General features: G+C 33.9%; 1 protein-coding gene across 4 annotated transcripts; it reads right to left on the bottom strand.

Annotated features, from left to right (window-relative positions):
• Positions 1-468: 468 nt before the first annotated feature.
• Positions 469-15,540, bottom strand: LOC110808599 (Transducin/WD40 repeat-like superfamily protein). Of its 4 annotated transcripts, none has more exons than XM_022034137.2 (7): positions 14,924-15,540; positions 12,490-12,583; positions 12,163-12,209; positions 11,982-12,080; positions 4,263-5,350; positions 3,932-4,190; positions 469-761 (listed from the first exon to the last, which is right to left on the bottom strand). In XM_022034137.2, exons 3-7 carry the CDS (start codon positions 12,179-12,181, stop codon positions 571-573), a joined length of 1,656 nt encoding a protein of 551 aa, XP_021889829.1. In that variant the 5' UTR covers positions 12,182-12,209; positions 12,490-12,583; positions 14,924-15,540; the 3' UTR covers positions 469-570. The 4 variants fall into 4 exon arrangements, with proteins under 4 accessions (XP_021889829.1, XP_021889828.1, XP_021889827.1 ...); XM_022034136.2 differs by having other exon boundaries at positions 14,946-15,540; XM_022034135.2 differs by lacking the exon at positions 12,490-12,583.
• Positions 15,541-16,713: the final 1,173 nt, after the last annotated feature.

Genomic DNA, 16,713 nt, shown 5'->3' with positions numbered 1-16,713 from the left:
AGAGTAATTATTTTCTTGGTACATTCCAAGAACTCTTAAAAGAGGAGCCTAGCCTGTAAAACACCCTTAGTAAGCTTTACCAAGTTTGTTTACACACTTGATCGACAATACCCACAGCATCTTGGTAACATGTCTTTAAGGGAATCATTTTCACAATTTACTTTTCTTTTTTTTTTTTTAAAGATTATTTATTTGTCTGTCATCCCTTTTTCTAACTCTTAATCATCTAAGCAAGCACCAAAATGCAATCACAAAATCCCCCCGTCTCTGTTACATTACAGCTTGTCAAATCTTTTCTAAAAGTCTTCATTTTAGTTTTTTCAACCACTTCACGCGAATAGAGAACTCAAATCCTTCCATTTAACAAATGGACAAGTGAGCAATTTGCACACTTGAGTTATGCACTTCAACAAAACGGGTTTTTTTTTTAAAAAAAAAATAATAATAATAATGAACATCAAGAAAACATTATCCCAAAAGTTTTTTTTAAAATAAAAATGATTCCCCCCATACGAGGAAGAAATTTTCACCAGTTAGAACAAGGAATATAAAAATTATGATCTAATAGTTCTAATCAGCAATATCATCTCCATCTACATGGTTATCACTATCTTGGTCTACCAGAGGTTTATTTTTTACTTTTGACAATCGACCAGAAGATTTCAAAGGTTTCAAGGGTTTCTTGACCTTTTCCGCCTGCAACTCTAACCCCTTCTCTGAAGGCTTTCGTTTTCTTTTCAAGCGTGTTCCACCTGTGTCCTCTGTAAAAGAAATTAAGCATCAGTCAGCTATCCCACATCCTCTATGTTGGTGCAATGAACCAGAAAAGATAGTCATAATTTAAAGAATTAAATGAGCCTAAGGGGTAAATTGAAAAGGCTGTTCCTATTGGCAAAGTTAGTGTGTTAAGCATGCTGCATTCCCAATATATAATCATGCCTTCAGTTTCCCAGGTCCACAGTTGTTTCCTCCTGAATTCATAGTCAATTCGTTTCTGGAATATAATTGAACTTATGCTCACATTCTATGTCAGCATTGCCATAAGGTCAATAGGAAGTGTTTTTTCCAATAATTGATATAGGAAAACTGCCTTGACTGTAGTAGTTTCACAATAGTCATCTTCAAGGATGGTCAGCTGTAAATAGTTTAATGTTTAAAAATATTATAAATTCTAATCTATTAAGACAATCTAAACTTAATTCATTTTACATCACTTCCCCAGTCACCTGATCTACCTGTCAGCATTGCCATAAGGTCAATAGGAAGTGTTTTTTCCAATAATTGATATAGGAAAACTGCCTTGACTGTAGTAGTTTCACAATAGTCATCTTCAAGGATGGTCAGCTGTAAATAGTTTAATGTTTAAAAATATTATAAATTCTAATCTATTAAGACAATCTAAACTTAATTCATTTTACATCACTTCCCCAGTCACCTGATCTACCAGGTCCAATTGGCTACCTTCCCACACGACAAAATGCAACCTGAAACAACCATAGCACACTCGGATTTCCACCCCATACCAGAACCACTCAAGGCTACATGCCATAGCATCAGAAATTTGATCCATTTTTGTTCCTGCAAACACACTACTTCAGGCTTCCATTTGCAATAAAAAAAATTTTAAAAAAATTATTTCACAACCGTCTTTTCCTAAATCATTCGTTCTCCCAATATTCCAAGAGATAATTTTTTTAACTAAAATCATACTAGATTGTTAATATTCCAAGAGATAATTTTTTAACTAAAATGATACTAGATTGTTGGAAAAACTGAAGCTCTCTAGGAAAGATGAATCCTTCCTGGATCTTTTTCCCTTAGTTCCTGTTTGCGAGTAATGATATGGGCTCATTGAGAGAGATGTGAATGATTTCTGAGAGTAAGACAAGAAGCTTTCTTTATCAAACTTTTCCCCAAACTTCCTTCATCCTTACAAAGAACTTTTACTCTTATGGAAAAACAGAAAAGTTACTGACTCCTAAACTAGAAACTGTTTGACCTTCAGACAAAAAAGGCAACTCTAAAATTCACACAACGAACTAACATGTGGAAGTAAACTACTCTTACAGAAGACCAAACTAAAGAACATGTCATAACTAATATCAGATAATAAACTATTCTGAAAAGACACCAAACTAACAAGCATGTGGCATTGAAGCACAAATGATAAACATTCAGACAAACATGTGGCAGTCAACCACCAAAAAATATGACGATCAATTAACAAAGTTACATAACTAATATTTAGACATACCATATTCAGGGTTTGTTTTGCTCACCTGATGCTTGTGCTATGAGTTGATAAAAATAGTATGAAAATAAATCTCATTAAAAACAACTTTAAAGTTAAAATAACATAGTATTTCCTAAAAATTGCTAAGTATTTGGTAGAACTTCTAAAATTTTGTCAATATAAACGGAATATTATGTTTGATTAATTATATATATAATTAGTAATAAAATTTGAGATAATAAAATTGCATAAAAATATAAAAGTTAATTATTATAATTATTTGAAAATTTTACTTTTATTTTTTTGTAATAATTTAGATTATCTAAAAATATTTTGTTCTAATTTTAACTATTTACCTATTTTATTCATCAATACTTTATTTTAAAACTATTTACACAATTATTAGAATACAAATTTAGTAATAGTAAATTAGAATTATTTTTTATTTAAATATATTCCATAAATGAAACACAGAATTAGTGAAAATATAATTTAAAGTCATTAAAGATATCATCCACCTGCTATTGTACAAGTCATATTCCATAAACATCTATTTAACTTTTGATTTTATTTTTATCAAAAGACAAACTACATTATCTTTTGAAGTAAAAATAACACCATTTTTTTAAATAAAAAAATACCTACAATTTTGGTGTTTAACTAAACTTCTACTTTCTACAGAGAAAAACATAAGTTAAAACCTGGTCAAACAATTACTTAGTTTTCTTTGTTATTCTTCTTTCTTCTTCCTTGCTAATTGGAGCTCTCTATGGAGCGGCATTCTTAACAAGAGAACATAAGAGAGGGAAAATCCTTGTCAATGGGCGTTACCTGTGCCAAGAGACAGCAGAATCACCTGATTACTTGCTGTTATGGAATCATTTGGCTCATCTATCATGAAATAATTATTGATTTCCTACACATTAAGCTGGCGATAGATAATTTATTGGCAAATAAATTGAAAACTTGGTAGGGTGTCAAGCTAGAAAAGACCAGAAGAAGATCTTTGGCGCTAGTCTGTTCGCCTATTATGAGGGTTATTTGGAGATTAGTTGGAACAGAGAAAAAGTACAGATTTTGATTGAAGAGTTACATTTTTGGTAGGCTTTGAGATCTTAGTTTTTTTACTTAAGGGTCAACCTCTCTATTCTAAAGAGGGGCTTTGTAATCTTGTTGATATTTTGACTAACTTGTGGGTAGCACCCTCTCGGTGCCTCATTGACACTCTATCCTTCTCTTTCAAAAAATTTCTGTCAAAAGAAAGAAAGCAGGAATAGATGTAATCAAATGCAAAGTCCAACAGAACTCCTATGCAAATTAGCTATCATCAAAAACAGGATCAACATGGCTTAAAATTTGCAAATGCAAAGCTTATGAAAAGTATTCATCATGATGATGCATTCTCGTGGACCAAGAAGTGTGGTGGTCTGATCAACTGTCAAGTAGTATGCCAAGGACAAATCAAAGTACAAAACAATTAAATTTGAAATTAGAAAAGCAACTCTGACTAGCATCTGCTGCTATTACTTTGGATCTAATTGAATATTAATCGCTAACCAAGGTAAACCAATAGCAAGAAGTTTCGAAGTAATATCACCCTAAGAAATCATGAGAATATTTGATTTCAGAATGTAAACTAGTTACGATGCTCATGCCTTGTAAATCTGAAATGCTACAATATGTGATTAGTAATGTTACCTTCAAGTGGACTTGATGCATGGGTTGCTACTTGTCCATTCTGCAGAGCCTCTTCTGAAATAGGAGATGCAGAATGATTGCTATCTATTAACTTTGAAGAACTTCCCCCACACTTATCTTGCTGTTCAGGAACATCAGGACTAGGAATGGCTGGCAAAAAGCAAAGTTCTTCCTGTGACATATCTGAATCACTGAAAGCATCCTTCTCGATTGTCACTATATCAACTTCATCATCCTCATTAACATCTGATTCTTTAACCTGCAAGCATGCATCTACTTCAGAAAAATAGATTAACTTAGAAAAAGGAGTGCATGATCTATTTCCATTTACCTTTTCAGTTTCAGGCATAAGATCAAATTCATCTTCTCGTTCCACATATTCCTCATTTTCCTCAAGCTCCTTAAAATCAGGAGCAAATGCACTCCAATTCTCCGTATAATCCTTTGCCCATATATAAACCAAGCCAGTCAAAGAGACAGAAACAATAATAGGGTGCACAGGATGCCATGCTAAATCAATAATTGCTTCCTTCGGACCTTCAAGAATTTTTACAAGATGCCCAGCTCTATCCCATATGTAGATCTTGTGCTCTCCTTTGCTAGCAGAACCTCCAATGACCCACTCTCCATCACCACTGAAACAAGGAGCTTTCCAATGCATCTTGGTGATGGAATCCTGAAACTCCCGGAAGAGTGACAAGCACTTTGATCCAATAGCCTTCATTTTCTCAACACCCTCAAGATCACTCAGACTTTTGTTTAGGTCATGAAGAGCTCCAATTCCATCTTTCAAAGGCAGAAGATTTTCATAAATCCTGATTGTTCGATCATTAGAATTCGTAAGAAGATACTGTCCACTCCTACTAAAGACGATGTTCTTAACCACTGCTCCACCAGAAATTGGGACAATAGCATGAATCTCAGTGCTTTTGTAATCTACTATGAGTATTTCCCCTTTAGAATTCCCTACATAAACTAGATCTCCATACTTGTTAAAACATGCTGCAGCTGGAGAGAATGGGGATGTTCCCTCCGAGTATTTATTGCGTGATTGCGGAGCAAGTCCATTGGTCAGATCAGAAAACACAACTGGAAGCAAAGTTGTGTTTCCTTTGTTTAAGTCAACAATCATGGGAGCAGATGAGAGAGGACAGGCCAGGCAAAGAGTTGGAGTTGAGGAACCAGGATGTAGACGAGCCTGCAGTGGGGTTTGCTGGAGAATTATACGTTTAATTTTCTCCCCACTTCTGACATCCCAAAGAGTCAATGACTTGTCAGCAGCAGATACAAGAATCCGATGGCCATACTTGGACCAGCAGACACTTGTTATGGCAGCAGAACAATCTTTATCACAAAGTTCCTTTGCAATTCCCCTGGTCTCAAAGTCCCAGATAACACAACTTCCATCAGAGCATCCAGCTGGCAAAAATTATCATTAAGAATGAGCAATATAGGACTTGGGAAACCTTTCACAAAAGTCAATAAATAATTTCTTATCTAACCAAAGAAGATATGTAAAAAAATCTAAAATTTCAACAATATGATTTGTTTTGGGAATAAACCTTTAAAAGTAAAATTCCCTTCAGAAAGCTTGTTCATAACTCAATTAATCCCCAAACAAAATTTCAAGTTTTTTCATAATAATCCCATAATTAAGAAATAGTTAAATGGCATTTTCTACCAAAACACTAGAGGAAGGCATTTTTTAATAAAACTCTAAAAGATTAAACTCCTATCATTTATTATAAGATTAAATTTGGCTCAATTTTCAATTTCATAGAATATGAATGGGAATACAATATATATATGAAATAAAAAGGAATGGGAATACAAAAAATATGAATAAAGATTTCAATAGAGTAACATTCTAGTTCTTAATTAATTCTATAGACAATTCAAGTTCAGTATTTTTGTGATTCCAATTCATTCCTTAACAAGCGGAAATACTACTCCATTATTATGGGATTAAAGATGTGAATGGAGTTGATATATATTCATGCATCAAATATTTAATTGACTAAATTTTATAATTTAAATAATTAAGATTTAGAAACTAAATCAGAAATGAACAAAAGTCAACAAACTGTAATGTAAGAGTAAAATCATAGCAACACAACTAGAATTTCCTTGTGATATAAAGAAGCCACTGTATTCTGAATGCTTCAACCTATAGGACTATTAATCAAAACAATGTCCAATCAAGTAACTAAATTTCTTGCCGTCACAGAGAAAAGCAACTTTTGCCTTCTCAAAGAAGCAACAGCGGCATAGGGTGCATTGTGTTTAATGTGTGCCTTGGTGCAGAAGACGCAAAGTAAAAGTCTAACCTCTAAGATGATATTAAATGTCACCAGATTGCATATTACAGGCAAATTTCTCAATATTTTGTCTTAACATTTTACAAATTAACCCTCCTAAAAATATGAGATTCCTGCTAGAAAATCCCACTGATACCAACATTTGATTTGACTAGCTGTATTTAGTTTCCAAATTTTTTCTCTTCATAACAATTATATATATCTACATATATATATGCGCTCATCCTTCAATAGAAAAGAAATTCAGTTATGTATATATTCTGCAAGATATTAGAGTCCTAAAGTCTCGGCCTTCATTATCGTTTATGTTCTTTTCTATTAAGAAAAAAATAAATAAATAGAGTTTCCAGCCTTTCCCTTATGCTGCTCTAACATGCATCTGTCCTAAGGCACATATCCTCACTCTAGGAAGAAATAAGCGATTTTGGGGGGCGGACAACAAAGAAAAAACCAAAAACAAAAACAAATGGCTCTAAGGAGGCGAATGAAGGGAAGGAAATGCGTGTTTATGTGGAAGACGAAGGGGGAGAGACTGAGGAAGATGATTGCTACGATCTAATTGTAGATTGGTCTAAAAGCGAGGCAACAGATATTTCTGGAGCTGAGGATGCACACGGTGCGACGGTGATGGAGATGAAGGATGGTGGTCGAAGCTTAGCTGCGATGCCAATGGGGCGAAAAACATGGATGCAGGATTTGAGGAAGGTGGATAAATGATGTCTCAGAATGAGGAAGATCAATTGAGGGAGGAGAGAGAGGAGATGACATGAGACATTTTTGAAAAGAAAATTCTAACAATTATCTACTAGAACAAAATATTTGTTATGCTTAATATTTAATTTACTTTCAAAAAAAATATTTAATTTGATATGTATCTGCATACATGAGTAGGCTCCATAAGATCCAATAGAACAAGTGATGTAGCATAATCATAATTCAAATTATGTTTTTAGCTGTATTTTACTTATTTAATAGAATAATTAATAGTTGTAAATATTCAGCCGCTTGTGAACCCTCAAGCACTGTCTTATTTAATGTTTGTTTAATTACTCTTTTACCGGCAAATACTATATAAGCATTAGATTCGCCAATAATGATATCCCCCAACATACCAAAACTAACTATCACCTCACTGGTAGTAGGAGATGTAAGAATTATGGATTCTGCAAAATATTGAGAGAATTAGTTGCATGATGGGTATTTCCTTTGATGGGCTCAAGGAGAAGGCCATGGATTTAATCAAGGAGATAAAGAGGTTGAGAAAGGAGAAGATGGAAGGAGACAGACAATTGACGAGAAGGAAGAATAGACAGAGTGAGACGGGATCCAGGGAGCTAAAAGATTGCAGTCCGGCATTAATTATGACATTGTGAGGAGAGGGAGAAAGAATGGAAGGGAAGCTAAAGCCAATGACTAATCCATGTTTGGGTGAATAATCTCTTGGACTATTAGGGACATCAACGACACAAGAAGAAGTAAATGATTAAAGGAAGCATGAGTAGATGGAAATTGGATATCATTTGTTTGTAGGAGACAGAAATGGACAATATTCAAGATGGGATCATCAGAAGCTTATGGAAAACTAGAGAGGTGGGCTGGAAGGATTTCCCTTCTATGGGAGCAGCGAGCAATTTCCTGGTAATGTGAGGAAGAAAGATTCAGGTGTGTGGAGTACATAAAGGGAAAGTGCTCTATTTCTTGCCTTTTTGAAAATCAGAGGTGTGGAGGTTCTTGGGTGTTTACTAAGATTTACAATAAGGAGGAAGAGGGAGTTAAAGAGTCTCATTACGGAAGGCCTTGGAGGAATACGTATAACAGTGGAATATGCCTTAGCCAGTGAGTGGGGACTTCAACATGGTGCTCAGCAAACAGGAAACTATAGGGACTCGCTTCTCAAGGACATGCACGGATGAATTCAAGGAAACTATGGAGAGATTGGAACTAATAGATCTTCCACTTACTGCTGGTAAGTGGACTTGGTCTAACTAAAGGATAAATCCAACATGTTCTCGAATTGATTGGTTTCTAGTGTCTATCACCTATCATCTCCAAGTTGTAACTATATGCCAGAAGAGGTTGCAAATGATCATTTCTTACCATTTTTCCATTTGCCTTGGTTCTGAAAGGATCATTTGGGGCCTGTGCCCATTCACATTTGAAGACAAATATCTAAGTGCGGATGGTTTTGGTGCAAAGGTTGAACAATGGTGGAAGAGCAATGAGGTTAATGGCAAGGCTAGCTTCAAATTAGTGCATAAACTGAAATTATAAAATCTACAGTAAAGCAATGGTGTGAAGAGAAGGAGCAGAGGAATATCCAAGTGTCATTTCGAGAAATGGAAGCCACAGATGGATTGGAGGTAGAGGGTGCAATGTCTATAGAAGATATTGCAAGGAGGGAAAATCTTAAGGTGGAATTGGTGACTAGGTTTCAAGGGAAGAGGTTGACTGGAGACAAAAGTCGAGATCAATGTGGATTAAAGAGGGGATCATAATATGAAGTATTTTCCATTGTATGGCTAATCACTATATGCCTTATTGTTTATTAATGTAATAGAAGTGCTCAACAAGTTGCAAGTGAAAGCAAGTGAGCAAGGCTTATTTAATGGGATCAAGGTGGGTGATGGAGAGACGGTGAAGGAAATAACGTAGTTATGTTTTGCCCATGATACAATGTTATTTTGTCAATCAAAAGAGAAAGCTCTACAAAAACTTAGGTGTATCTTGCTCTGGTTTCAAGTTATATTTGGGCTTAACATAAATCTTCCAAAATAAGAGATCCTAAGATTGGGGAATGGGAGTAATATTAGAAGACTGACGAAGACCCTAGGGTGCAAAGTCGTGGAGCTACCAATCAAATATTTGGGCATGCAATTTGGCGTTCATTACAAAGATAAAAAGACTTGTGATTTTATTGTTGCTCGATTTGAGAGGAGAGTTGTAGGGTGGAAGAGAAACTTTTGTCCATTATTATCAATTAATTCACATTAGAAGCATACCTCCCCATCTTCTCATCTATTATATGTCCCTATCATCAATCCCGATAACCGTTGCCACGAAATTGGAAACAATCTAGTGTAGATTTTTGTGGGACAATTCAATGGAAAGTAGAAAATACCATTTGCTGACTTGGACACAATAAATCGTTAAGATATACATGCATAATCAGATCATTATTGAGATTTTCCAATTAAAAAAAAACAATTTCTAAATAAAATAGATTTTTTTACTTTGTTTAAAAAGAGCAACTAGAAATAGGTCAATTGAATTAAATTATTAAATTAATATTCAATTTAAATAATTAATTTATATTTATAAAACATAAAGAATATAAATATATATAGAATAAAAATAGAATAAAGAACTGATACAATACAAAAAAAAAAAAACAGAGTTCTTGGGATGGGAATTGTAATTCTTTCTACTTCTCGAGATATAATGACAGACAGAGAGACTCGACGAGAAGGAATCACGAAGAAATTTTGTGTTTTATATGGTAATCTTTTCATCTAATATCCAAATTGTATCCGAACTTCCCATTTGTACAAAAAAGAAGGGTTTCCTAATATCACTCCTCCGACATTAGTTGAAGCTTTAAGGGGTTTTACCTGTAATGAAAAAAAATAAGGAATTCAATTGGATTGAGTCTTGGTATGGAAACCTAATAAGTGATAACTTTCAAATTCGGAGAAACCCTAAAATTAAAAATGGGCAATCCTAAGTCAAATCTTGTTTTACAAGAACAAACAAAACAAGAGTACAGAAAGCGAGAAAAGAGGGATAGGTGCAGAGACTCAATGGAAGTAGTTCTAACAAACAAAGTTCATTACCTTGTGTTGGTAAAGGAATCTTTCTATCGAACCTCCAGAAAAGATGAAGGGATAACCCTATATAAATAGGTATGCGTAATTTAAAACTATCTTAAAAATAGTGACTCGAATATGGATTTTTTTATATGAAAAAAAAAGAACACTTTGGCAATCAAAAGTTAAAGAAAAAATCGAATATTCATTGATCAAACCATTCACTCCATAGTTTGATAGATCTTTTCAAAAACTGATTAAAAGACCATTAAATCAAGATAGATTAGATTTGAAATATGTTGTTGAGATGAATCAGGCTCTACAGGAAAAGTGGGTATGGCGCTTTACGGAAGAAATGAGCAAGTTATGGAGGAGAATTATTAAGGAGAAGTTTGATACATTAGATATAGGGTGGTATCCAAAATGTCAGCTAAACCTCATGGGAAAAAGTTGTGGAAGAGGATTTGCATAAGAAAAGAAAATTTCCAGGAGCATATCGAGTGGAGAATTGGAAACAGGGAGAGAATTAATTTATGGTCGGATAGTTGGATTGATAGAGGAGCTTTGAGGATTATCTTTCCATAAATTTTTGTCATCACACTTTACAAGAATATTTCTGTTAAAGAGGCATTCAATGAAGACGAGGGCCAAATGAGGTGGCAAGTGGAGGTCATGCGGAATCCCAATGACTAGGAAATAAATGAATACAAATCACTTCTAAGTTTGTTATCTTTGGTTTCGCTTACGGAGAGTGATGACCAACTAATATGAACTCTGTGTCCAAACGGAAAATTCACTGTGAGTACTTTCACAAGCATTTGACTAGGAGAGAGCATGTCGAAGGCAATTTCCCGTTCACGCAAATGTGGAAAGTGAACAGCCTCCCGAGGATAGCTTTCTTTGCTTGGAAAATTGTTCGTGAGTGCATTTTGACTACTAATAAACTAATGAAAAAAGATAAGATCTTGGTTATCTAATGCTGTCTACACAAGAGAGTGGCTGAGATTGGCGACCATGTTCTGCTTTGATGCCCCATCGCATACAGTTTATGGTTTATGCCTTTTGGGATCTTAGGGTATAATTGGGTTATGGCTGGATCTGTTAAGAAGGAGGTGTGGGCTTGGAAAGATATTACAAGTACGAAAAAAACATTTGGAACTTATTCCTTTAGCAATCTTTTGGCTTATGTGGAAGGAAAAGAATAAGAGGGTCTTTGAGGGGGTGGAGGAGGGATTAAATAAAATTGGAGAGAGATGGTTCTAAATCCTTCATGTTTTGATTATGAGCCAACAATTGTAATCTATGGAGAATCTAGAGGAACTAATTAATACACTAACTGATTGTAAAGTTTTTTGTACATGGGTTGCACACCTTTGGTGTTTGAAATTAATGATACTATTTATACTTTTTATTTCAAAAAAATTGTAAGACTGCCTTTATAAGAGAAGAAGAACAGTGAAATAACTAGACAGCAAAACCCCCAATCCATTCATTTCACCATCAGTCTAGTGCTTTTTCTCGGAAGCTTAAATCCCAAGTTTCTTTATCCATGTACCTAATCCTTTATGCCATATTTTATTAGGAAGAACATCAACAACAGTAAATAGTTCTAAAAAGTACTTCCTCAACACATTTCTGATGGAGCAAATTACATACCCAAGCCCCAAGGTACGTAAGCAAGGAGGTTGATATGTAACCACTACCCACTGCTTTCTTCTTTCGCAGGCGAAGGACTAATGATAGAGATTATGTTACAATATTAGGGGTTTCCGTAGCTCTCCTGCACTTATCTTTTACTGAAATTAAAGTCTTTCCAATAAAAACCAAAATTGCAAGTTATCACCTTCCACCTCCTGAACAAGAAGAAAATCTAGTAGAGCAACATAAAGTAAGATAACAAAGAGAGTGTTGCTTGACCATGAAAATTACCAGCAAGAAGGGTACCACGGCGGTTGAAGGCAATGCACTTCATGACCCCATTCTCCAAATACTCCTCTATCACTTCCGGAAAATCTCCTTGCAGTGGATCTTACATGAAACCCAATTCATATAAATAAGAAAACCCACATTAAAGAGGGGGGGGAAACCATGTAAAAAGGAAGAAGCTCACCTATAATTGGAGCATTCATGTTTTATGCTTGTTCTGGCACGCCAACTCTATAGAAAAAGGAAGTAAAAGCAAGGATTAAGCTCTACGAATTTTAGAAAAGGAAGAAGAAAAAAGTGTTGCAACAGAATAACACTTAGTATAGCCAGATGAGGCAGAAGAACATTATAACAATTTATTTAAAACACACTAATTTAGCATGTCAAATAAACTCAAATTTGCCGCTAAAACTATATAAAGATGGTGTTATAAAACCATCACAACAACTAATCTAATAAAGAAACATGTAAGCAAAACCAAACATGAAGTAGGAAGGTCTTAGGCACCCACCTTTACATGCAAATATTCATCGGAGCCAAAGACATACGTAAGCGCATTAAGGTGCATGTGGCATCCATAGTAAAAATTCAAATGGTCTTATAGCCTAGTAAAATCCAACGAGCCATTAGCCCAAAATACAGCCTTCTAATGCAGTGGGGCATTTATACATTCCAAAATAAAAACAAGAGAAACCTTATGAAGATTTTAAAACAGAAATGGAAAGAACATGAAATCCTGCAATTATTGTCAGCTTCCTTTGATATGACATAATAAAGTGCCAAGAAACTAAATAAGGACATGTTAATATCAAATGAATGAGATGAATGAATAGAACAAATAAATGAGGCGAAGCAAACTTGTATCCTTAAAATTAAATAAAACATTGTATACATTGAGAGATAGGTGGTTTCATTTTTTTGGTAATATGTTATTGGGGCGTGACATGATGAGTGGAGTAGATTTTGGGGTTGTCATTGATACCCTCACTAGAATGTAAATTTACTGTATATAAGCGGTACCCCCTTTTGGTACGTTGTTTATAATACTACATTAGCACTTTTTATTTCAAAAAAAAAAATGTATATCAAATAATGAATAAATTAGAGGTATGAGATTTAAAGTATTTGGCATGTTAAGATCTTTTACCTAAATATCAATGAGCCACGGGATTTATCACAAAAACATGTTATCAATGAGTATGAAGAATAATTTATGAACCCAAGCCGCCAATATCTACCAATCAATTCATGGCTAACATGCTAATACTATTATGCCAGCTCATGTTTCAGTTTAACAAATCTGCTTCCAAGAGAAACATGGGCAACTTTAATATTTTATCAGATAAGCAGAAAGTTTCATGCATTCACACGTATTACAACGATTTATTTAAACCAGAACCAGAAGTCAAATTTCAAAGGTGCATCACTCAAATTAAATTGCTTCACCATGACACTTAATGAACACAATCATAGTCCACACATACCGAGGGAGGCAGAGTTATAGCAGGATGCACGGATGATGTTATCATGAGTAGAACAGCAAGGCTGGAAAGTCTAAGAATGCAAAAACAGAAACCATACCTAGCCAAGCTTTCAAGAAAAAGACAAACATCACAGGAGAGCCGTATACAAGTTTTACAAATACAGGTTCATGCATCCAACCTACATAAACATGCACTCAAACACAGACTTCCATGAACAACAAAAAAAGTTGCTAGATGCAGAATAGATGAAAAACCCAAATCCATATGCTCTTTGTGACAAAGAATCAAAAGGAGATCAAAGGTAACACCCCAAACAGAGTCTACCTAAATCAACTTGAGACAATATTGGCATGACCCCAAACCCAAGAAGACTCATATCATTATCAGTTCAGCCCCAGAAATAAAACAAAAACAAACAAGACATTCATGCATGAGAAAGCCGAGATCAAGTTACATATAAAAAGATTTCAAAACTTTTAAGTTCAAAGTCTCTTGCCAGTAAAGCATGCTAGATTTTTGAAATCAAAGGATAGATTTAAGATTATATGCAGCCCGTGAAATGAAAGCATCATGATATACATAGTCCAACTAGCAAGGCGACTACAATGTTTCAACTCCTCCAAGCTTGACTGCTAGAGGCTTGAATCATGTGATGCCAAGGGGAAGTGAGCAGACTTTGAGTAATGAATGAGCTAGAAGGAAAAAAAAAATAGAACTCCTGAAACCTAGGAGCCTGAAGAAGATTGGTGACGAGGAAGCGGTTTTCGTGTTTCTAGGATTTTCATTGTTCTGCCAGAGTAGTCGAGAGAGAGAGCAGATAATGGCTGCTGATGAGAATAAGAGACTGAAAGGGGGTTTTCTAAGTTGAGGGAGGAGAAAATAACATTGATACAACAACTTTGGGGCATTCAAGCTCTGTGCTTGTCACCAGTGCTATACAAAAAAAGAAAGCAAATATGAAGGATAGACTAAAGCTAACATGAATTCCAGAGAAGGAAGAAGAAGAAGAAACTACGGTAACAGACTAACACTTATTCAAAGCGAGATGAAGGTTTGAACGAATACATTCGTATTGAACAAAAAATGAACAGACAAAAGGATTAAAATATACCAAGCAGCGGACCCAAGGAACTTGATTCAGTCATTTGTGAATGAAATAAGATAAATAAACAATACGACCGGGCCCTTCTGGGACTCAAGCAGGAAACCAATATTTGCATAATATAAAGGGATATCATATTGTAACAACATTCAAATACAGCAAAAACAGAGTATATTATCTGTCCTCTAAACAGAAAGGAAAGTCACATCATAGCTACTGAAATCAAGAGAAGCATTAGGAGAAACAGAAACAAGGAACTTGATTAAGTCATTTGTGCCAAAACCACACATTCTATTCATATTTAACAAAATGAAAACAGTTAAAAAGAAAATGGCGAAAGAAGGAGAACCAGAGGATACCGTTTGTAATCGAGTCCCTTACCTCCAAAACCCACTTTTCTTCCGGTTCGCCTTCCTCTTCTGAAAAAGCCAGCAACTCTCACTCTCCTCCTGTTCGTTCAATTCTCAGCTTCTCTCGCTCCACCTTCTCCTTTTTTTTTTTCTTTTTTTTTTTTTTCAAAAATCGCCTTCTTTCCCCCCCATTTGCTCTCTCTCGAAATTCCTCTTTTCTAAACCCTAACTCCCTTCCCACCAAAATGGCTCTCTTTTTCTTGACTAGTTCTCCGTTTCTTTTGTAGCTGAAGGCCTCTCTCGCCTTCACGCATGCCTCTTCTCGTCGTCTTCTTCTTCAGCCAGTCACAGCTTTGTCCCTCCTTTTGATTCCCCACGTCCAGGACACCCTATGTCTTCATCACAGATGTTGTCGCGCTGACCAATTGGTTTTGCTTCTGTCCTCCACTCCTCTTTTCACCAAACCAGACAGAAAGCTTCTCTCTCTCTCTCTCTCTCTCTCTCTCTCTCTGTACGTCTACTGCAGCTCTGTCTGTCTCTCTTCTCCAATTAGTAATTTAATTTATAAGAGAATGATAAAAGAGAGAGAGAGAGAGATGAAAAATAAGGGTAAGGGAGAATGAGGGAAGACCGAGTGAATGTGACATTTAACGTTGTCGGAGAAGGAATTTACCGATAGATAAAGAAAAAGGGTTTGAAGATTTATTTTATTTTTTTAGTATAAATTAAATTTAATTAATTTAGAAAATAGTTAACAAAAATATTTATTAGAATTCAATTCTTTAAAAATATTCAGAAAAATATTTTGTCACCAATAAAGTATCATAGCTACAAATGAATTAGTAATTCGTCAGTGTACTAAGATTATGCGTAGAAATTAATTCCTAACTTGTTTTTTGTGTTTATTGAATTTTATTATTTTATGAATAAAATTTTATTATTTATATTCTAATATTTATTTTATATTCGTAATTATAATTTTTAATATTCATCTTATTACATACAATTAAAATATAATTTATTTATGTTATATCATAAGTATTTTAATTGTAATTGTCCAAATTTAATACTAATATAATTTAAAATTTTACAAAAATATAATTCATATTGTATTCGTCAATCAAATATCTCGTAAATAAATTATTATAACATTATTTTTTTATTATTATTATTTTATTATTTTAACTTGACAAAAGTAGCTAACAATTCTCTTTCTATCTATTGCACTTTTAATAGTTATCTAGAGGATAACATATCTTCTTTCATTTCATTTACCTTTTAAAAATGTTTTGATTTTCTTTTCCTTATCATATACCTTATATATTAAATATTAAATTCATTCATTAATACAGATAAAAATAAAAAAAATTTTAATATAATATTTCATAATAAAAAAATTCATATTCATAAATACTTTAAAATATAAGTATTCAATGATTTAATAATTAATAATAACATTCAATTGGTTTTTAAATTTAGTTAAAAATATATAGTTAATGTCGACTATATTCAAAACATTTTCAATGAATTTGTTGGCTAAGTGGATTAGATTAAGTCAAAGATTGAAGGGCATCACAACTACTTGCTTAATTTCGATATATTACAATATTAGAGTTTTTATGAAATATATTAATAATTACTAGTAGAAATTAATAATATGCAAATACTAAAGTTTTTATTTAATATAAAATAATTATTAGTAAAATTTAATAATATTATTAACAAATAATAAAAGTAACGAGTAATAATTAAAATTTATGATATATTTGATATAATAAAAAAAAAATCTATGATTTTAA

The sequence above is a fragment of the Carica papaya genome, chromosome 6 (assembly GCF_054855325.1).
Source record: "Carica papaya isolate Zhongbai chromosome 6, ASM5485532v1, whole genome shotgun sequence".
Taxonomy (NCBI): domain Eukaryota; kingdom Viridiplantae; phylum Streptophyta; class Magnoliopsida; order Brassicales; family Caricaceae; genus Carica; species Carica papaya.
The sequence above is the reverse complement of the archived record's forward strand: the minus strand, read 5'-3'. Positions and strand labels throughout refer to the sequence as shown.